Source organism: Heloderma suspectum, chromosome 6 (assembly GCF_057233095.1).
Source record: "Heloderma suspectum isolate Gila_16-S chromosome 6, 16-S_ref, whole genome shotgun sequence".
Taxonomy (NCBI): Eukaryota; Metazoa; Chordata; class Lepidosauria; order Squamata; family Helodermatidae; genus Heloderma; species Heloderma suspectum.
In genome coordinates, this window is record NC_139463.1 from 85,161,434 (window position 1) to 85,185,003 (window position 23,570).

The 23,570-nt window shown below is 44.6% G+C and overlaps 1 protein-coding gene across 16 annotated transcripts in view; it reads right to left on the bottom strand.

Annotated features, from left to right (window-relative positions):
• The window catches only part of LOC146341661 (serine/threonine-protein kinase SBK2-like), a 119,749-nt gene that overhangs the window by 58,201 nt on the left and 37,978 nt on the right, over positions 1-23,570 (bottom strand). For 6 of the 16 annotated variants that reach the window (XM_084805107.1, XM_084805116.1, XM_084805115.1 and 3 more), the window contains exons 2-10: positions 18,190-19,052; positions 16,285-16,577; positions 10,194-10,542; positions 6,349-6,579; positions 4,080-4,148; positions 3,411-3,638; positions 2,180-2,284; positions 1,294-1,383; positions 355-699 (exon numbers count right to left, since the gene is read on the bottom strand). In XM_084805107.1, coding sequence (XP_084661233.1) covers positions 355-699; positions 1,294-1,383; positions 2,180-2,284; positions 3,411-3,638; positions 4,080-4,148; positions 6,349-6,579; positions 10,194-10,536 — 1,411 coding nt within the window. In that variant the 5' untranslated portion in view covers positions 10,537-10,542; positions 16,285-16,577; positions 18,190-19,052. Of the gene's footprint in view, positions 1-354; positions 700-1,293; positions 1,384-2,179; positions 2,285-3,410; positions 3,639-4,079; positions 4,149-6,348; positions 6,580-7,863; positions 8,015-10,193; positions 10,543-10,836; positions 11,016-16,284; positions 16,606-18,189; positions 19,053-23,570 lie in introns of those variants that run through there. The other 10 variants (XM_084805112.1, XM_084805114.1, XM_084805111.1 and 7 more) reach the window with 10 other exon arrangements.

Below are 23,570 nucleotides of genomic sequence, written 5' to 3' on the forward strand. Positions count from 1 at the left end.
TTTTAGAATTCCTGAATAGGGCATTAGTCATTATTAGATCTCATTGCTGACAAGTAAAAGAAAAGCCTTGGGATCAGCATAACTGCAACAATATTATAGATCAGGGGTAAGAAGAAGGTAGATCTCCAGACTTTTGGACCAACTTCCAGAAGCCCCTGCCAGCATGGCCAATAGTCAGGAATACTGGGAGTTGAAGTCTAAAACATCTGGAAATCTACTTTCTACCTAACCCTGTTGTAGAATATGAACATGGCTACTAGATGCTTCAGTAGACAACCACCCACAAAATTTGGAATTTCCATATTTAAAAAAAGGAACATGTGACTAGCCTTCCCCGCTGCAGAGACATCTCACCTAGCTTTATTTCCATCAACTCATGAGAGGACACATTTGGCCCACCGGAAGACAGAGGTTTATCCAAAGAGGGACCAGCACTAAGCAGCTCAGGCAGAGGGCCAAAGCTACCCGAAAGAAGCTGAACCACACAATCATGGGGCCAACTGCCATGTGTGAAAGAAATTCTAAGCCCTGGCACATGCAGTAAGCAAGCCACGACACATTCATAGCCGAAATCTTGGCTGAAAGTCTCCAGGTCAAATCCGTGCTTTTCCTCCAGGTTCTCCTTCAGTGCTTTTACATTCAGACCAAGGGGGTGGTCTCCAAGAACTTCTAGGATTGGCACCAAGGCAGCAGCCAGGTCTGAAAGTAAAGGAATACTTCTGTCTAGAAAGGGTTCTGTCCATTTTCAAAAACTGGCCGAGTCATATGCTAAGTGCAGCACTTCTGTGAGCCAATTTCATCAGAGGCCTGATGGAAAGTTATAATGGGCATAGTTAGGGACAAAGGCCCGGAAATATGCCTAATATGGAGGTTCTTACACCCTGGCTGGAAATATCAGACCACTCCTCTGAAGGGAACAACTCTTGAGGGCTTGACTCTTGGCACAAAGTCACTCCTAACAGAGTGGCCATTTTAGGACAGCGCCTCTCAAGCCACAAATCGGCAGCTGCAATGGCAGCACGGGGGGACTGTTAACCATGCCACTGTTAACCATGAGGTGCATTGTGCGAACTGAAGTAACTATCCACTCTTACAGGGTGCTTACAATCTACATTTAATGTAAATCTACATTAAATAGAAATGACAGAAAGGTCAGTATTATGACAAGCATTACTAGGATGTAGTGAGAATAGAACTGAGGAGAGAGACAATGCAGAATGGAAATGACAGAACATCCACAGACTTAACCTCAGGTGCTACTGCGTTAACCCAGAATATCTCAGGCAACCTTACCAGATTTCTTTGCTATCAGCTTCTGGGGCACAGCATTTGAGTTCGAGGCAGAGAAAAAGGTGTCAAGAGAGGGAGTAGGGCTGGAGCTACCTACCAGAGGAGAGAACAGAAACTAAGACAAGGCCAGGATGGTTCAAACAAAGGCACTGCTCCAGAGTGCCTTAAGAAGTACTTAAAAGGAGAGGGAAGTGGCCTTACAGTCCTAAACATGGTGGGTCGGAGTGCAAAAAAAGAAGTCACACAATAAATAAGTTCATGCTCAATCAAGGGAGAACTTTTAAAGCTGTTGAAAATGGGAACTGAAGTCTGAGAAGGGAACGCAGCTATAGCTCACTTCCACTGTGTCAACAGTGCGATGCCACTTCTTCCTGTTGTTGGAACTATGCAGGCAGAAGTAGCTCCCACTTCACTGAACAGGAAGTCCTGCCCATATTAGAGGAAGCCAGTCATGTCCATCTTGGAAATGGTAGGATTCTGTCAGCCACTTTGATCAGGGGTTTCCCCCCATCCCACATTTGGCAGAAAAAGTCACAGCACCTGCTTTCTCTCACTGTGTAGGCAGCAAAAGAGGGGCTACTCCAGCCAGAACCGCGTGTTGTGGCTTTGAGTATAGGTCCCCCACCACATGCCAGGGATGATTTACGCTACTTTCTAGATAAGGCAGTGGTTTTATTGAGCATTCTTCTTTTACAAAGTCTTCAGGGAAATTATGATGGGGGGCACGGTGAGAGAAAATCCCCTCCAGGAAGGTCAGCTTTCATTCAGCCCAACTGCACCCCAGTCTAATGCTGACCCCAACCTTGGGGTTTAGTCCACAAAACCCCACAGCAGGGGTAATGCGTGGTCAATGAGTCAATTGCAGATACTATTTTGTTACCCAGAATACCTGGGGCAACCTTATCAGGCTTCTTTCTCATAAGCTCCCGAGAAATGGCATTTGAGCTGCAAGCACAGAAATCTGTGTCCAGGGAAGGGGCAGGGCTACTGGGGCCTGGTAAGGGATACAAAGAGAGACACAATATGAAACTTACCTTCTGCCCAAAGAGCAACTTGTAATAAGTCTATGACTGTCTTGGTTTGCACCCTTTCAACAGATCTTACAACTGGGTTATGAGAGAGTGACAACTTTCACATCACCGAGCTCAGGCTAAAGGCAGGAACTACTGAGTCGGCCTTTTCTGCAGTGGTCCCCAAATTGCAGAATGCCCTCCCTATAGAGGTCTGCCTGGGGCATACTTTACTGACTATTTACCGCCAGGCAAAGACTTTTTTATTCTCCCACGCCTTTTAAAAGAATGTATAACTTCACCTGCTTTATTTTTAGTCATATGTTTAATGCTGCATTTTAAAATAACATTTCTCCATGTTTTAGTTGCTCGGTCATTTATCTCTCTTAAGATTGTTTGAATTATGGTTGCTGCTTTTAAGACAATTATTTTATTGGTCCCTTTCACATGTAATGGTGGCAAATCATGAGTTAATTAATCCATGATTTGCCACAGCCCGTGCCACCATTTTGAATATGCAACTCCCAATCAGAGGTTGCTCTGTGACATGCAAACCCAGACACTATGGATTAAACAACCCAAAGTTAACCTAACAACTAATTGTATGTTGACTTTGGGTTGTTTAACCCACAATTATCCCATAGTGTCCGGGTTCACACATCACAAAGCAACTTCCAGTCGAGCCAACTGGAGGTTGCATATTCAGAATTGTGGTGGTGCACAGCCCTGGGGGTGCACAGTCAATGTACCTTATCATTGGTTTTATTGCATTTGCTTTTATTATGTATGTCGGCCTGAGAGCTTCAGCTATTGAGCAACTCATAAATTGAGTTATTAATAACAGCACCAGCAGCAGCAACGAACAGCCATGTGGAACTGTTGAAATGCCAGACGAGTTGGCAAAACCCCACCTCACTGCTAGCCAAACCCCACTTTGTTGCTCCTACAACCTGCCAAAAAAACTCCCTCACCTAGCTTACCCCTGCCCTTCAACAATCCAAGAGGCCAAACAATATATCCTTGCCCATGCCAACAACAAGGCTGGCACCCCAGCCCATAATCACAGAAGGAGGGCCCTCACAAGAGACAGCATTGCAATTTTTGCCCTACGTGATTGAAGCTGGACAACACAATTCTTGGTCTTATTGCTGTTTTGAAGCAGCAGCCCAGGGATATCCTGCAGGCAGGACATCACGTCCTCGTAGCCCAGCTGGCTGCGGAACATCTCCCGGTCAAATCCGTGCTGCTCTCTCAGGACCTTATCTAGATTCTTCACCTTCAGACCATGTGGGCAATATTTAAGGACATCCCAGATTGGCACCAAGGCAACTGATAGGTCTGCAATGAAGAGAGTGACCTCAGTATTCACATCTACAGTACCCAGCACTGGAACAGTGCCCTCAGGATTACAGGGGTGTGGGAAGGAGAAGAACTTGGTTAGAAAGCAACTGGTAATGGATATGCCTTCAACTCCATTAGTTCAGGGAGCCATATTACCAAAGAGCTGAACTACTGCAGAACCTGTGATCTATGACATGGACAAGTTGCCCTAGTACAGCCTTCCCCAACTGGGCAGCCCCCAGATATGTTGGACTGCACCCTATGGCCATGCTGGCTAGGAATTTGGGCAGCTGCAGTCAAACACATGTGGGGAGAGCTGACATGGCACATAGGATGCAGCCTCCTGCTGGGAGTTTTACAAAATGCCAACAACCATTGCTACTCCCCACCCCACCCCACCTTCCTTGCAGCATTACTCAAAACATCTCACTGTTTCACCTGGGGCCTGGCTGGCTGGTTCTTCCACAAGGTCCTGAGTACTGCCGGAAGTAGAGGGCGTGGAGACATCTACAGGAGAAGAATGAAGCCCCACCAAATTAGTCAAGAATTTCATTGGCATGAAAGGTGGGGATGGTTGCTTGGTGGAGAAAGAAAGGCCCTCAATAGGATGCTCAGAGGCAGATTCTTGTTCAGTGCTACAACACACATTCAAGGGCTGAGGCATTGAGCCAAACTACAAGTCACGCTAATCATGTCATATGTGGTTGAGGCCTGCCTTTTGTTTTTACTTTAGTTAAGTATGTGTGGCCCCTGTTCAGATCAGGGCCACCACGCTTTGGCAGGGGAGGATTAAACCTTCCCCACCACATGGCGTTTACTTCCTGAAATCCCCCCTTGATGTCAATAGAGGCTTTTCTTTTGGTTAACCCCCATGGTGGTGGTGGTGGGGATTTGGGGAAGCAAATACTTGAGGGGGAAGTTTAATCTCTCTCCTGGAGCACAGTGGTCCCAATTTGAATCAGGGCCTCGCACACTTACACTACAGTAAAACAAAAAACAAGCTTCAGCTACATGCTATGTGATTAGTGTACATGTTGTTTGGCTCTTTATATTCATTCAGTTTAGGTTCTGAGGCTTAGTTCTAAAACTCCTTAGTTCTACTTTGGGTTCTTTAAAGTACAGTGGCCTCTAGAAGGGCCACAGCATTCATCCCTTGTTATCTTTACATCACTCTATCTGTTTTAGTTAGCCTTGCCTCTCTTCCTCCCTCTCCCCATCAAAAACTGAGAATGTAATCTCTTTGGACCTGTAATTGTTGCTTAAGAAACTCTGTAAAACTGTCATGTGAATGGATGGCACCAAATAAATAACAGCAACAAGCCACCATGAGAAGGCTTTGCTCAATTCGTCTTAGGAGCGGAATAGATTTGGCATCCGTAACTGAGGCCATCTCGGATGTTTCAGCTATGCATAACATGGATAAGGAAAGCCAAGACCACAATACCTGGCACTTACCCCTTTGGTTTTAAATTATTCGTGCATGCTGGTACTAACACACAGGAGTTCTTTCAAGGAAACGTACTCGATTTTCACTGTACCCCTAATTCCCAGTAGTTAAAAGATAGCAACTAGACAAATTCATGGAGGAAAATTCGATCAACAGCTGCTAGCTAAACTGACACATTTTTTAATTGGCTTTTTAATTTATTTATTTTTATGCTCTGTTTTAATTAAAGTTTTGTTTTTAAATCCAGATTTTATTGTTAGCCACCTTGAGCACTTTTTTTTTTGGCAGAAAGGCAGGCTGTAAATTAAATTAGATACATTCATGGCGGATAACTCTATCAACAGCTGTTCAATGGGATAAACTAAGATAAACTCGCATGTTTTTAATTTATTTGTATTTATGCCATGTTTTAATTAAGATTTTATTTTTAATCTGGATTTTATTGTTAGCTGCCTTGAGCACCATTTTTGGCAGAAAGATGAGAAATAAATTAAATAAATAAACCAAAATGCTCAGAAGTATTATTGCTGTGAATATCAGATTTTGGAGAATGGGGTGGGGGCAACAGCAGGAAGGGTCTAGGGTTGGCCCCTGCTTGTGGGCTTCCTAGAAGTATCTAGTTGGTTCCTGTGTGAAACAAGATGTTGGACTAGATGGACTTTTGTTCAGAACTATTTTTTTATTATTCATTTATTTATTTATTTATTTATTTATTTTTCATTTCTATACCGCCCGATAGCCGAAGCTCTCTGGGCGGTTCACAAAAATTAAAACCAAAAAGCACACAGTAAAACAATATAAAATATAAAAGCATTAAAACCACAATATAACAATACAATCAGAATAAAACCAGAATAAAACCTAGCAGCGATGCAGAGATTTAAAATACAGATTTAAAACAGCAAAGCTAAAAGACTATAAAGCTAAAATGCCTGAGATAATAAAAAGGTCTTCACCTGGCACCGGAAGGAATACAATGTAGGTGCCAGGCGAACCTCACTAGGGAGCTCATTCCACAGCCAGGGTGCCGCAGCAGAAAAGGCCTTCTTCCTAGTAGCCACCCACCTCACTTCCTTTGGCAGGGGCTCATGGAGAAGGACTGCTGAGGATCCAGCAGGCTCTTATGTGGGGAGCCGAGTCACAATTCTAGACTTCCAGACCCTGGTTGCTTTTTTTAAAAAAAACCTAATTACTATGGAAAAGATCAGTAACCAACCCCTCCCCTCCAAAAAAAATTAAATTCCATTTTATGCCCTGTACCTGCAGTGAGCTGAATGACACTTTTGCAACTGTTCCCTCGGTATCTGATGTTTAGCTCAGGCATCTGGTGCTCCAAGAATGCCAGTGTGTCCTTGTAGCCTCGGGTGACACTGAACGTCTCCAGATCAATTCCATAGTTGGCGAGCAGGAACTCCTGTACTCGCTTAATCCTCAAGCCTGACTTGTACATGCTTAGGAGGTTGGTGAGTGATGCCAAGAGTTCTGCCAGAGCTACCAAATAAAGCAATCTCAGATCAAAATTCTTTCAGACAGTGATATGCTGCAGAGCAACCCAGACCTCAGCTAATATTTCATAGTGATATCGCCATTTGTAATACAGATGTGGTCCTTAGAGGGCATGCTCCTGGTGGTTCCCCATGGACCTACGCCCAATTGGAGGCCATCCAGAGAAGGGACTTCACTGTGGTAGCCCCCTTTCTATAGAACTCCCTGTCCCTGGAGGTCAGGCAGGTGCCAATACTGTGTTGTTTCTGGCGCCTCCTGAAAACATATTTCAGGAAGACTTCTTTAACTGGTCAGCCATGGTTTTTATCAGTATTCTGTTTTTTTAATAATAATTTTTGATATGGAGTGTTATTCTTTTACCTTTTTAGCTTTTATTATTCACTGCCCTAGAAGTGAAATGGTATATAAATGTTGCAAATACATAAATCAATCAAATCTTGGCAGCCCAGAAGGCTCATATGTATGTAGAACAATAACCGAGTTTTTCCCTGGCTCTGAATTTAATCCAAGCCTTCCCACCCATCCACCTCCCTGGCTGCTGTTCCCTCCCACACCCACCCAATAACCTGGTTTGCATGACACGACAGCCCAGTGTGACTTAATTTACCGCAGGAGCTGTTGCATCATGCTGGACACCCACCATTTTGGCAAGCCGGGCTTGTTGTTTTATGTAAACCCAGGTGGCAAGAGTTGTTTGAAAGCTGTTTGAGGGTTAGACAACCCTCAAATAATCCATGGCTTGTTTTAGGATTATTTGAGGGGTGTCTAACCCTCAAACAATCCCTACTTCCTGGGTTTGCACAACTTGACAAGCTATGGCAAGCCAGGCACCCATAGTTGCCCTTCAAAAATGGTGCCTGCAGGCACCCAGCACAACATGACCGCCCCCATGGGTAAATTAAACCATAATTTGCTGCTGTGACATGCGAACTGACTCAGTGTGCAGTCCTCCAAAGTTCCTTTCCTGATGATAGCTACAGCAGCTCAAACATCAGGAGCCCTATCCTGAAGATTTGGAATAGGTCACTCATTTCCTTGCATCAGAGTCATAGCACTTCATCCCACCTACCACCCACCCAGTGAAAATGTTTGGACGCTCCTGGCCCACATCCAGCTACAATACTTCCAGGACAGCTGCCAAGTCTCCAATGAGCAACAACTTCCTATTGCAGTGCATTCTTATCATTTCTCTTATGCACACTGGAGAGTCATATCTTTGAAGCCAACCCCACACCACCACCACCACCACCTCCATGCACACACACTCACAGGGCGGAATCCAATGCTGCCCATCGCTAACAGAGCTGGCCACCAATTCTGGCCCACATGTGGCCAGCCCCACCACTTCCGATCTGCAAACTGGCATTCTTCATCTGTACCTTGCATTCAGGGTGTCTGGCCCCCAGGCCACTCAGGCTCTCTGAATTAGGAGACAGTTTTGGAGAAGCCAACACCCTGTTGTGGTCCCCTCTCCCAAAATGACACTGGCTGGGTTCACACAACCCAACAACCCACACTCAAGGTTGAGTATGGGTTCTTCCTGAAACATGGATTATTGTTATAATATGGGTTGATGTATTGTGTGAACCCAGCTACGCTAACAAACCATGGTTTGTTACCCATGAACAACCCACAAAGAGAACCCATGCTTTGCTGTTGGGCTGTAAATCGTGGGTTGTTTGTGGTTAACAAGCCATGGTATGTTAGCGTGGCTGGGTTCACACCACACAACAACCCACAGTTCAACAACAACCCATACTCAACTTTGAATGTGTGAACTAGTCACAGCCTCCCCACACCAGATCTCCCTCTGCTCTCCACAATTACAATGGCTGCTCCCTGTTTCCCTCCATCTTCCTCCCCCTTTTTAAAGCATATATCTCCCGCCAGCAGGCAATAACCTGCACTCTTCAAGTACTTGAAAGGTTGTCACAGAGAGGAAGGCCAGGATCTCTTCTTGATCATCCCAGAGTGCAGGACACAGAATAATGAGCTCAAGTGACAGGAAGCCAGATTCCGGCTGAACATCAGGAAAAACTTCCTGACTGTTAGAGCAATACGACAATGGAACCAATTACCTAGGGAGATGGTGGGCTCTCCCACACTGGAGGCGTTCAAGACGAGGCTGGACAGCCATCTGTTAGGGATGCTCTGACCTGGATTCCTGCATTGAGCAGGGGGTTGGACTCAATGGGCTTGTAGGCCCCTTCTAACCCTAGTACTATTCTATGATTCTATGAACCCCAGCTCTAACAGCCAAAAAAGATATACAGTACAGACAAGCAGATGTACAATACCAACAGGCAATCCCTTCCCCTCCTCTAGTTTCTCTGACAAGCAGGATGTCCCTTATTCACCCCCAAAGGAGCTACCACACAGGGGCTACCCCAAAGGCACAACCTCCTTTGGTGGTGCCTCTTCAGTGGCAAGACCATCGCCAAGACAGTGTTTCCTTTATGCCTCAGCTGCAGGATACTGATGCAAGATGCTGCAAGCTGTCAGGAAGTCCCTGAGGAAAAGTGGTAAGTCAAGGTCCAACTTAACAGAACATTCTTTTTTATTGTTATTAAAACAATTTACAGTGCCAATAACCAGTATCAAAATAAAATTTACCCCAGTATTGAAGCATATATTATACCATCAGACAGAGAGAGAGAGAGAGAGAGAGGAGAAAACAGCATATAAGTTGAACTAATTGCACAGGAACAAATAAGCTAAAGACACAATCCTATGCTGTTTAGCCAGAAAAAAGTCCCACAGCTCCCAACATTCCAATGTTGAGAGCTGTAGGACTTTTTTTCTGGCTAAACATGCATAGGATTGCACCCCAAATGGTATTTCTTCATGACCTCTTACACTGATTCAAAGTTTTCATTAAGGGCTCCTGTTTATTTTCAAAATTATAGACATCTAACTAATGTGGCATCACATAAGCTCACTAGCTTATGTGAAACTGAGATATATCATGGTAAGTTGCATCCTCTGATATCTATTAGTTATGTTACAGTTATCCATACAAATTCAATTTGATAACATTAGCCACATTCACGTAGGCATTTTTTTTTTCATTTAGGCGACAAGCTGCAAAGAAAACCGGGCTCTTCCACTTTTCAACAGCACGTAGAAAGGGGGATTTTTGCAAGGACCATTGGTCATGCTCAAATTCCCTCTTTTACACAGTGGTGAATGGTACAAGAGTCCTATGCACTTCTGCATCTGGTCACCCAATCTCACATGTACTTCCTGAGGAAATGCTATCCTGCAAGGACCATAACACATGTTTGCATAGGACCTTACAGCAATCCCTTCAGTTTAGGTTTAGGTCTTGATCCCATTCTTCCTATCAACACTTCAGCTCAGGCAGAAAAAGACTCTGCTCAAAACCCTTTGTATTTGTCCCTGGTTCATCAGTTTGGGGTGCTAAGTCACAGGACAGGACCTAGCCAAGATGGCATGCTAGCCCACCCTGCAATATCTGGCATGGAATATGGTTTTAGACAACCATGTACAATGTCGAGTTTACTTATAAACTCACCACGAGAGCAAATTCTTATAGTGCCCAGCCAAATTAGGCTGCCAGTCTCCAACATGCAATTTACCTGCATCTCCTCCTGCTTTTTCTTCACCTGTCAAGTTCTGACCTTCCCCTTCAGAGCTGTCCAATCCCTTCACTTCTCCTTCCAGGCATTGGTCAAGATGGAAGCCATTTGCTATCTTCATGACTGCCCTCTGTGAATCACCTTCCACAACCACAACGTTCTTCATGTCGGCCACCAAGTTCTTGAGTGATGAGTACCCGTGAAGAGAGATGTGCGGGTGGTAGCCATGCAGCTGGTAGAAGGCCCCAGTAAAGTCCCCAAAGCTGATCCCCTGGGGGTGCTTGAGCAGCAGGTGTAGCACATTGCGTCTCAGGGCACCAGGGTCCCCCTTCTCCAAGGCCATCAGCCCCTGAAGACAGAGGAATGCATCAGGAACATTGGCACATGCAAACTGACAAAGGAGTCACCCTGCTTGAACATTCTCTCTGCCTTACAGAATACGATGTCCTCTTCCTGAGATTTTGGAACAGCTAAGATATCTTCTGTCAAGAACAATGGCCTGTTTCCCACAAGAACAGGCCTGGGCATCACATCCCAGGCATCCACCTGGAATAGTGCGTTATCTGCAAGCTCCATGACCAGTGGACCAAGGCCGTGTAAATTGGGAAATAGATAACAGCTGGGTCTGGTGGGAAGATCTTACCTCTTCTGGATGAAGGTGATCCCTTTGAGGGCTGAGCTGGTGATTGGCTAAAGGGAAATCTGCCCTGGGTTGCTGGGTCTGGTCCTTAAAAGGAGGTTGAGGGAGAGCAGTGGCATTTCACTTCGTCTTGGTAGTTTTAGACCTACTGTCGGCTGAATGCCATCCTGGGAGGCCCATACCTAGGTACGTGAAAGGATAGGCTAGCCAGTTTGGTTACTTTGCTTGGGGGTGCAGTATACAGGCTCTCTGTGTATACTTTGGTTTTCCTTGCAAGTGTTCAGCTTTGTAATCCTCTTTACAACCTACCACCTCTAATTCTCCCCTTCCCTCTACCCCTTTCCCTATAATAAACAGTTATCTAACTCCAAGTTGGTGTGATTCTTTCTGTTCAACCTCAGTGCTAAATACAGTGCCTCTTGGCAGGAGAAGGAGGTTACTGGGTGTATCTGGCAGCTCTAGGCAAAGTTTGGCCTGTTCCACCTCACAGGGATGTTGGGGTTAGCCCCAGCAGTCCTTCACATCATCAGTGTGCCTCATAGGTATGAAGGGAGAGCTCAGAGATGTAACAGCCTGCGCATTTTTGAAGCGCTTTTTTTTGGATTGGCTATTGTTGCTTGGGGGTGGGGGGATAATTTTAATATAGCATTTGATATTCATTGGGTGTTTCATTCGACTTGCTGCCATCTGCTCCAAAACTTCAAGATGCAAGAGGTTAGTAACCTTTAAAAAATACATACTATCTGGTGGCCCTTGGGTTCCCAATTCCCCTCTGTGCTCCTTGATGCCGCTTGGAGGGCATTCCAGATTTTCCTCCTCTCCTGCCAAGGTGCAAGCAGGCAAGAAAACCAAGAGGGAACACAGCTCAATGATGGAGTACATGTTTTGGATGCTGAAGGTTGCAAGTCCAATTCCTGGCATCTCCAGTTTAAACCTTTTTTTAAAAGGATCAGGGAGCAAATTATGAGAAAGACCTCTGCCTAGAGACCCTGGAGACAATTCTGTGTCTACGATCAGTGCAGACAATACTGGGCAAGATGGACAAATAGCAACCTGGTACAAGACAGCTTCCTATGTTCCTCAGATGCGGGTATGCCAGTGACAGGAGGGTCTCACATATCCCTGATGCAATCCAACCACACTCTCTTCAACCCTGTTTCAGCTAAGTGCATTGTAGAGGGCACCAGGTTGAAGGCTGATATATGGGAAGCAGAGGAGAGGGGAGAGGCCATGGCTCAGTGGAAGAACTTTGCATGAAGACAATCCTGGGCTCATTCACACGGTCTACAGCAGCCTTCCCCAACCTGGTGTCCTCTAGATGTGTTGGCCTACAACCCCTGTAGGCCACGCTGGCTTTAGGATGCTGGGAGTGATAGTCTAACACACTGAACTGCCCAGAGAGCTTTGGCTGTTGGGCAGTATAAAAATGTAATAAATAGATAAAATAAACACATCTGGAGGGCAGCAGGTTGGGGAAGGCTGGTCTACAGTTAAAAGAGTGTCAAGATTATAAGGGCAGAGAAAGACCTCCTTTCTCTGAATGAGACTTCGGAGAGCCCCCGCGAATCAAAGGAGGCAATACTGGGTTAGATGGGCCAATGGTCTCACTCAGAAGAAGGAGGCTTCCTACTTGATGGGGCTATCAATGACTACTGGTCCTGATGGCTATATATGCTGCCTCCAGTATCAGAGACACTATGCCTATGTACACCAGTTGCTGGGGAACATGGGTGGGAGGGTGCTATTGCACTCATGTCCTGCTTGTGGGTTTTCTGTGGGCAGCTAGTTGGCCACTGCGCAAACAGAATGCTGCACTAGATGGCCCCTTGGTCTGATTTTAACATGGCTGTTCTTATGTTGATTTATTTATTTCAACAGTTAGTACCCTGCCATGTTAACTCAATCTCAAGTTTGCTTACAAAATAAAAATATGAAATGAATGCAAAATAGTCCTAAAGAAATAAACAGCAGCATTAAAACTGTTTATTTTATATGATCCACTTTTATTTTAAAAAAATATATTTTAAAAGTGGATCACATCAGGATCACATTTTATTTTAATAAAAATAAATTTATTTTAAAAGTGGATCACATCAGGAGACGGTAAACGGGGGGGGGGGGGGAAGCAATAAGAAAGCCTATGACTTAAATGCCAACAAAAATAGAATGGGTTGAAAGGCTCATTTCAAGAGTCGGACACGACTTAACGGCTGAAAAACAACAAGGAGTGGGTCAGATCTCCCTTCACAGGCTATTCTATCCTTTAGGCACCAGACCTGATTTATTCCAGATTTTCCCCCTGTACCTTCCTCCACCCACCAGCCACAAAGGGAATGGGTTGAATGCCCTCTATCAGAGGGACCGTGATGAACTCTGTGTCTCTCTTCCTCATTATTCCACCCTGATCAGGAAAGGAGAGGGATCAAAAAGAGGTGCTACTTCGTTCTAATGAGATTCCCTTGCGCATAGCTTTCAGAAAGGGTTCAAGGATACCCTGCTCTAATCCCATATTCTGGGGTCTCTACATTCTCACATAGGATAAGGCTAGATGTCTACAACTGCTCTTCAATTTGTGGATTGGGACCAAGGTGAGTTATAAGAGTAGCACTACCCCATACAAATACTCAATGATTTTTTTAAAAAAAAAAAAACCTACCCATTTAAGACCAGAGTTAAGGGTACAATCCTACAGAGATAGACGGGCACCTCTGACCTCCCCTGAAGTCAGAGGAAGCTGCCTATCCAATGCAGGGCAGAAGCAGCATGGAGGAGGGGATTCCCTCCATGCTGCAGCCATCCTGCACTTTGCCCCAGAAAATGCACGTTTTCGCACGCCTAAATGCAGCTTTGGGAGGGGGCAGGAATGGGGCTGGAGACCACATAGGAAGCTGTCTAAAACAGCTTCCATGGTCTCCTTCCAGCCCTGCCCTCAGGAACGCCCCATTTTTGCCCCTCCATGCACCGTGGAGCACGGAGGTGGCAGCAGCACAGTTCGCTCTGCCCCAGCTATGAGGGGGCGGGGGTGGGGAGCACAGTTTCCTGGCTGCGAGCTCATAGCGCTGTCTACGAGCTCAGAGGTGGGAAACCAAAAAATCTTATCTCCTCCAGATGCTCTCTAGGAGACATAGGATTGCTCTCTCCAGCTATCTTGTGTTTCCTCAAGCTGCACAAAGTCAGGAAGTTGAAAATCAGAATTTGATGCCTTAAGTGACATGCCCCATGATCAGTGATGATGTTGTGCAATGTCACAAATTGTGCTTGCTTACAACTTACTCTGCATGTACCCACACTTTTCCTTGGTCTTTCAGGCCCAAATCCAAATGGGGAGGATGGAGTGCCTGGGACCAGCAAAGATGCCCCACATTGTTCCATATTGCCATATGAAGCATCTGAGCATTACTGTTCTGCTAGTAACTGCATGCTAATTTAAAGATGTAGCTAGATTTCCCCCAGCCTTTTTTTACTCAATAAATAAGCTCATGCAACCTCGTATGGATCAGGACTCTGGAGTGGTGAGTAGGAGGATTTAATCCTTTGTTCTGTGCCTGCAATTTACATTACATCTGGATGTTATTTTGGCATAAATTGGAGGCATGGGGGGGGGCTGTTCAGATTGGGACTACTGCAGGGGGGGATTAATGTCTCCTTATGCTCCCCCCCAAAAATGTTAATATGTAGCCTCACCTTGTGAAGTCACATTCCATCATGAAAAGAATACACATGGCACATGGAAGCCCTCTATAACAGAATTCCAATAGAAAAAAACTGGCAACATTTTAACTTCAGAGTGAAACTGAGCATGCCTGACATTTTGCCAGCAGTTCCTGCCATAGGCTTTGATGGGGCAGAAAAACCTTAATAACTTTTGAACCACTGCTTAGAATTTCACCAAACCAATAAAAGGTTCACCTCCTCAACAAGCCAGAATAACGTACATCAGTAGTTTTCAACAAAATTTGCAAAACAAAATACAATGTGCAGCTTGAAGAAAAAAGTACGAATGTGTCGATTTTCAGCACTGTTTCACCTGCTGTATTTGTGGCAATTTTTATGGAATTGGTTTGAAATCACGCACAAGTGGAGGCCTTACCAGCTAGATCATGGATGCCAAGTATCAAGTTATTAGCTGAACAAGCGTCATTTCTATAAGCAGTAGAATTGTGAGGCTTATAATGGCAGAACTTTTCTTTTTCTTTTGTGACTAGCTTTAACTACAGGGGCCCTCCTCTGCCCCTCAAAAATTAAGAAATGAATCCTCAAATGCATGTTTGGGCTAAAAGTGGGTGCAGAAACTTAAAAGGGTGAAGACAATTGGTTTAGATGGAGGACCCTGAGTAAAAGGTTTGAGAAACACTGCTTTGTCAACTCAAATGCTTCGGACAAAATATATAGATAAGAGGCATGCAGCCAAGAATCAGGGTTAAGAGCAAAACTTTCAATTTCTAAAGGGAGAGATAGTAGGCAGGGGTGGGCAACTTGGGGCCCTCCAGATGTTTTGGTCTACAGCTCCCAACATCCCTCACCATTGTCTATCCTGGCTAGGGAGTTGTAGGCCAAAACATCAGGAGGGCTATACTGCCCTTCCCCGCTGCACTAGAAAGGCTGCTTGGGAACAATATATTTCATCCTGGAAAACATTTCCCAGAATCCCAGTCAGGTAGAGAGGGCGAGTGTGAGAAGAGAAGGGCAGGGCAGGGCTGGATCCAGACTAACAGTGCAGTCCTGAAGATATTTACTCAGAAGTAAGCTTCACTGAGTTCAACAGGACTTCTTCCCAGGTAAGTGTTGAGGATTGCTGCCTAAATTAGCGGCAAACAGGTCCCACTGAATTCAATGCAAAAAGTTAGTCACCACTTAACTCCCACTGATTTCAATGCAACCAACTTACAGTGCAGTTCTATACATGTCTACTGAGAAGGAAGCCCCACTGACTTCTGTGGAACCTATTCTCAGGTAAATCTCTACAGAATTGCAGCCTTAATCTGGATCCAATCCAGAGTCGTTATGGTTACTGAGTACAATGGGAAATGCACTCTGTACATTCACAACGACACTCTTTAATGCTTCTCCAAGGGGAGAACTCTAGCAGTGAAAACAGGTTCTGGAGCTAAACTCTGATTCAGATTAACAGCCCAGTCCTTTGCTTGTTGTTTACTCAAGATAAGCCTCACTGAGTTCAATAGTATTTGTTGGCTGGGAGAAATTAGTTTTAAGATCTAGCCTGGAACCCCCAAAGCAGATCATGGATCCGCGTCGGAATTTAGCCGCAGAAAAATCGGAGCGGAACGGAGTGCAACAAAGAAGCAGGCGGCTCCTTTCGAAGCGACGCGGGAGGAGGGCGGTGTCAAAAACCCCCAACAACACCCAGACTCAAACTCAAATCAAGCAGCCCTCGCGCCCACCAGGAACCCCAGTCAGGTAGAGAGAGATGGAAGAGTTTTAAGTCCTTACCTAGATTCGGTTCTTTTCCGGACAGCGGAGACGGGGGAGAGGGGAAGAGTCAAGCCATCCCCTAAACAGGAAGAGTTTCGCAGCTGTGCAGGAAACAATCAAAAGCCACCTTGCTTCGGTTTCTATTTCGCTTTGTCATGTGATCACGAGCCTGGCAACATGTGATGGAGCCAGCGCCTCCTCCCCGGTGGAAGAGGGGCGGGGGGCCCGGTCTCGCCGCGTACTGTCACCCAGAGTCTCCGGTTCTGTTTCCAGTTGCTTGCTTGGTTCTTTTTCTAAAACAAAATAAAAACCTAGAGGGAGAAAAAACACGCCCAGGTTCTGAGCGGGACGGAGGGGGTTTGAAAGCAGCCTCTGATCTGAAACAAAGGCCTTTGCTTGGCATGTTGCGAAAGCGTGTTCAAACCATTTCCACATCACATTGTAAAAGAGTGTTTTTCAACCTTCCCCCCGCGCCCAAAGTCGAGCGACTCCTGTCACGTGGCGGGACATCCTGTGGAACTCCACCCACCCACCCCTGTCTCTGTCCTCTATGAAATACATACCTCTCTGTGAAATATACAAGGTAAAAAACAGCATAAGTAATTTATGTAATGATTACAACATTCAAATATAAATCCTGGTTTTGAACATTCAGCATGGAAGATCATCAGATGCCTCAAGAGACTAGGCCAGGACACATGTTATATGTTCCACAGAAAGTTTTAGGTTTTGTATTTTTATGTATTTTAATCTTTGTATTTTTATTGCCCATTGCATCAAGCACTCATTGAACAGAGGGGCAATTCGAGAGTATTCTAAGAGCGTAATCCTATGCATGTTTAGCCAGAAAAAAAGTCCCACAGCTCCCAGCATTCCCCAGTCAGCCACACTAGCTGGGAAATACTGGGAGCTGTATGACTTTTTTCTGGCTAAACATGCATAGGATTGCACCCCAAGTGATATTTCTTGATGACCTCTTACATTGATTCAAGATTTTCATTAAGGGCTCCTGTTGGTTTAGAAAATTATACACTTCTTCCCAAGGTGGCGTCTCCTTCACAAAAGAACTGAGATGTATCATGGTAAGTTGCATCCTGTGATGTTTATTAGTTATGTTAGGGTTATCTCTACAAATGTAATTTGATAACAGCCACATTCAGGCAGCCAATTTTTTTTTTCATTTGGGCGACAAGCTGCAAGGAAAACCCGTCTCTTCCACTTTTCAACAGCATAAAGAAAGGGCGATTTTTGCAAGGGCCATTTATCATGCGCAAATCCCCTCTTTTACTCAATGGTGAATGGTACAAGAGTCCTATCCACTTCTGCATCTGGTCACCCAATCTCACATGTACATCCTGAAGAAATACTCTCCCACAAAGACCATAACACATCTTTGCACAGAGCCTTCGGCATGCTGCCTAGGGCGTGCTGAGAACTGTAGGACTTTTTTCTGTCTAAACATGCACAGGAGGGCACCCTAAATAAATAAAATAGCTATGATGCTGGGAGCCAACTGTGGGGGAGGACTATATTGACTTAAGGTACAATCCTATGCCTGCTTAGACAGAAAAAAAAAGTCATAAACTCCCAGCATTCCCTAGCCAGCCTAACCACTGCAAGCAAAGTCTTCCCCCCGCCCCCAGCAGTAAAGGTAAGTGGTCAGGCAGCAAAGTGAGATTTGACCAGCTCTGCTCTTCAAAATAGCCTCTGGAGTTCTCCTAATCATACATCCATACACTTTTTTCCCAACAGACTTAACAGGAAAAACAAATGCATTAGTCATACACACACAAAGGCCAAAGAGGCGATATATCTGCTGATGAAGTATATGTCAATCATTTCATAACTCTCGAGCTTTTCCTGATTCTTCTCATTTCCAAACCCCATAATTTCTCAGCTTGATTCGGGTGTCAGAACACTCACCTCTCCAGACTGACCACTGTTCAGGACTCCTCAATGAAAATTAAGTCTGCAATTGCGTGACACAGCAATTGTGTTTCTATCGCACTGGGTCACAGATGGTGGTGGCTCCTTGTCAGCTCAGGCAAGAAGTATTACAAACACAACCGGCTGTTAGTGAACTTTGCTTACGTTTTCACAGTTTCATCAGCCCTTGGGGGGCGGGGTAGAGTTTTGGTTTCCTTTTCCTCAGACCAGGATGATGAAAGGGATCTAGATCAGTGATGATCAAAAGGGAAAGGAACTTCTCTGGTTAATGACAGGACTAGTTCTTGCCTCATCTAGCCTAACACTTCCCTCTTCCTTTGACTCTAGTGGAGGCGGGGGTAACAGAAGCCTCAAACCCCTCTGTCCCCCTTTTGGATTGCTACCTTTTTTATTGGCCCTCCTCTCACACCTTTAGCAGCAGCCTTGGCACATAGTGGGTGGGTTTGCATGTCACACTAACCCACCCTGCAAATAAGCTATGCAGTTGTTCTGTGAACAACCCACTGTATGCACGAGAGACGACTGGGCTTGGTGTGGGTTGTTCTCCTCCTCCTTCCCCCTCAGTCCTTCAGCCAGCTCCAGTACGTATCCCAGGGGCCTTGTGGCAGTACCCATTTTCTCTCCTCATCCTGGCCCCTTCCCCATCTGGTTGCTACCCCTTTTCATTCCCTGGCTTGGGGGAGGGCTGAAAAAACACACAATTGGGGTCTTTTCTGTGTGTTTGTTTGTTTTTCAGTTTGTTTTTCACAAGTGCACTCTTGCAGCTGTCCAATATGTGTAGTCTCGCCTGGTCAATGTCCTTGTACGTTTCACCTGGTCAATGTTCTTGAATGTTTCGGCTGTCAAAGAAAGGAGCAAAGTGGAGTAGGTAACAGACAAGGAAATGAACAAAACAAGGCTGCATATAGGCTAATTTGCACGCATTTGTCAAGGGCTGGGTCATAGGACTGCGACCTTAGTGACATAAGTAAATGTGTACAATATTGCAGCCTTAAATTACTAAACAGGAAAAGAAGGCAAATGTCATAGATACACATGCCTCATTGAACAAGTTCAAAGAGAGCCTTTTTATGGTCATTTTCTTTTGGAAGAAAGCATAGGAGATCTGTGGTATTTCAGTCACAGTCTACTTATTTAGAAACTTGCCGGCAGAGAGGAGAAGAAATTACCATTTCTACAGTTGCAGTGAGTAAATGAGCTTAACATAGCTACTGTTTCAGACGTTGGCCATTTGATGGCAGCAGAGAGAGTTACATAGACATTCAACCTGCTTTTGCATCAGGGAAGGGGTATGTGAGAGAGGTTATATCACCAGATCAGTTGAATCTGCAGTGAAAGGTATGCCAGTAATTTCTCCTAAGGTAGGCAGAGGACCTTTTGCATTAGAAAATCTGAAGCAAGCTTGAATATACAGAAAATAACAAAGAGTCTTCTGAGACCTTAAAAATTAAAACACATTTATTATGGCATAAGTCTTCATAGACTTGAGTTCACTTTATCAAATGCATGAAGTGTTATCCTCAGATGGTAGCTATATATGTATGTAATATGTCTGTCTGCCTGACACATACATATGTAACTATGCCACGTAACAAGCCACTTTTGAAAGTGGAATTTCCAGAGATGTTGGCCTACAATTAAAAAGAGGGAAAATCATAAATCCCAGTGGGCACAGACAGCCTAGAGGCATGCCTAAAGTAGCTCTTTAGCGTCTGGAAATGTGTGTTGATGTACACACACACACACACACATACATATATGCATACAGAGGCTGTCACCTTTCAGCTATGAGTCACAGTTCCTAGACCAGGGGTGAGCAACTTGTAGCCCTCCAGATGTTTTGGAACTCAACTCCCAGTCAGGAATGCTGGGAGTTGTCATCCAAAACATCTGGAGAGCACCACTTTGGGGAAAGATGCTTTAGCTCTTCTTTACATTAATTGAGTGATAGAGGGGTACTGTGGGGAAAGGGTGTGCATGAGCAATAGGAGGAGGACACTTTAGGATAATCAGCCGTGAATATTCATGGAATATGGAGTGCCTAGATTTAGTAACAGTCTTCTAATTTCTGAAAGGGAAACTCAGAGTAACATGATGACAACTGGCATTTTAACATGTCAGTGTAAGCTAAGTCCAGCAATTCACTCTGGTGATGTAAATCCTGGCTCTTACAATATGAAGCATTTTCACCATTTGCAGTGATTTAAGAATGACTAGGGATCTGGTCACCAGACAAGTGGCTTTGTTTGTTTGTTTTTAAAGGAGTTAGTTCTCCTGATGGCATACCACTGATGCAATTAACACCTCTCACCTGACTGTCATGATTGCCCCCATGCTGGCAGTATTGCCCCCAGGCTGAGCTCTCAGGTGGATTGCTCCAGCACCATAGTACCTCTTCCAGGGAAGTAAGTCCCACTGTATTCAGCAGGATTCACTCCCTGGGAAGAGTGCAGAGGATCACAGCCTTGCTCTGTCTGCATTCCTTTTCCATGGCTGGAACTTTATATGCCATGGACACCATCACCCCCTTTTCTGTATAGCCAGGGATTGCCAGGCTTGTGTGATGTTGCTCAATCTCATACCAGGATCATAGTTGAACTTAAATGACTGAAGGCTGATTGGGGGAGAACAGGAAGTGCTGAAAGTGAACTCAGTGCCGCAGCCCCCCCTCCTTGGTGAGAGGTGCCACTCGGCAAATGAGAGAGGCTTGTTTCCTGCCCCTGTCCAAGCTCCCCCCCCTGCTACTGCGCTCTGAAATAAGGCCACCTACTGTGAATCGTGAAAGCCACTACTGCGTAATTGTGAGGGCTAGAAACCCTGGAGGTGCTGCTCAGGGAATGAGAGAGGCTTGTTTCCTGCCCCTGTCCAGGTTCCCCCCTGCTATTGTGCTCTGAAATAAGGCTACATACTGTGAATCACAAAAGCTACTACTGAGCAATTGTGAAGCCTAAAAAACAACGCTGTAGTGCTTTTATGAATTGGAAAGGTGGGCTAGTTACTCTGACTGGCAAAAGCAACAACTGCGCAATTCTGAAACTTCACTGTAGCGCTTTCATGAATGGGAAAGGCAGGCTAGTTACTCTGACTGGTGAAAGCAACTATTTTGCTATCCTGACTCCTCAAAAATGCACAACTGTGGTATTCTGAATGGTAAACACAGTCTGCAGACTGTGCACCCTACTGCCAATGGGGAAAAAGAGTGAAGGGGGGAGAGGCAGCCACATCACTGCCAGGTCACAGCCATGTCACAAAGGCACACCCAGGATTTAATGCAGGGGGACAGAGCACACTGCATCAGAACTGCTGGGGAGCCGCTTTAAGTATATATATATATATGTGTGTGTGTGTGTGTGTGTGTGTATGTGTGTGTGTGTGTGTATATATATATATATATATATATATATATATATATTTAAAAAATGGACTAAACAGACTTGCTGAAAATGCGACTTTTCAAGAGGGAAGCTGCTGGTTGGCTGCAGATTGGTGACAGCATCATCTGTCACAAATGACTCTGATGTGCTCTCCCTCTGCATTAAATCAGCCATGTAGATTGGCTATAGCTTGCCCCCTTTCTGTTGTCCTTCCACCAGAAGACAAAGACATTTTTATTCCGGCAGGTCTCTGGCATATAAGCTGGTCTGTTGCTGAAGGGAGAGTTAATCGGTTGGTACTGTTTATTTCTTCTCTTGTTGTGTTTTTCATTATGTTTTATTTGTTTTTGTGTCATGTTTTAATTTTGTTTTTAATCTGGATTATATTTTTGGGCAGAAATGTGGGATAGAAATTAAATATACAAGTTCTTTGCATGCAGAAGGTTCCAGCTTCAACCTCTAGCATCTCCAGGTTAAAAACAAATCAGATAGCAGGTGATGCGAAAAACCTCTCTGCCTGAGACTCTGGAGAGCCGTTGCTAGTCAGAGTGCTCAACAATACTGGGCTAGATAGACAAATAGTCTATTCTGGTGTATAAGGAGACTTCCTAAGTGCCCCTCTGTGCCCCCCCCTTCCAGGCATTGGCTAATCAGTGCTAGCCCCTGACTCAGCTAGTAGCACTGTTTGCTCTAGCTACCACCTTGAATCACTGGGGTTTTCTGCACTTACTAAGGGCACAATCCTATGCATGTTTAGCCAGAAAAAGGCCTACAACTCCCGCCATGCTGACTGGGGCATGCTGGGAGTTGTGGGCCTTTTTTTTTGTCTAAACATGCATAGGATTGCACCTTCAGTGACTTGACCCTGCCTTCCTTTGCTCCCATCCCAAGCCAATCCTGTTCTTTCTTTTTTGCAATTATTACCCAAAAAAAAGGGAAAGGGGGAAAAACAGCAACAAGGAAGGAAGCAAGCAAGCAAGCATATCCATTCATAATAAATTCACAACACCATTAAGAAGAAGAAAAAATCAACACTTCTATTTCAAATATATATGTTAATATAAGCAGTCCATATATCTACATAAGCATCCAGAAGAAATTGTAGGATATACGTTCAAATGCAACAAGGGCAGTAAGATCCTCAGACCATTGAAAGATAGATGGCGGGTGTTTATCTTTCCAAGCTTGAAGTACGAGTCTCTTTGCAACTGTAAAGGCTCTCAGTGTCCCCTTTTGCTATCCGTCTGTTAATCTCCACATCTCAGGAATATAATGTTAAAGTGCCTGAACATCCACAGTTATCACAGATTTTTCAAGAACAACGTTTATACAAATAATGATTTCCACCCAGAAAGAAGCCACCACAGGGCTTGCTCAAATCATATACCTCAAGGAGGCACTGTCCATATTACATCTCCGGCATCTAGCAGAGCTAGACAGTGTCTTCTTAACAAGCCACTGTGGTGACCAATGTACACAAAACAGCATTTTTTTTTTTGTTGAATCAGCCTCCATTTTTAAATCTACAGAAACAGTACATATGGAAGGGCAACTTTCCATTGATTAGGCTATATAGAGCATTCTAATTCCCTATTCATCCCTAACGTTCTGAACATCCACTTTACTACATTCTAAAATGCATTTATAAATAGCTATTGCAGGCTTAGCTTTCTCTAAAGAACTAGTTAATTCCTCCAGCAATATAGGAGATGCTGAAGCATTCATCACTGATGGGCCCGCATATAAACTCTAATAGGTGCTGTAATTGAATGTATTGTCACCCAGCATTAGACAGTGATATCTAAGCCACAATACTAAAAATTGTAAAAACTCTTCATTCAAACCTGTTAACTGATCTAAAGTATAAATTTCACTATCAACCCAACTCCTCTACAAAAAGGCTGCTTCTCTATTTTTAAATCTGGATTTCCCATAAAGTTAATTTAGCATGAGAATATGGATCAAACTGCAGTTGATGAGACA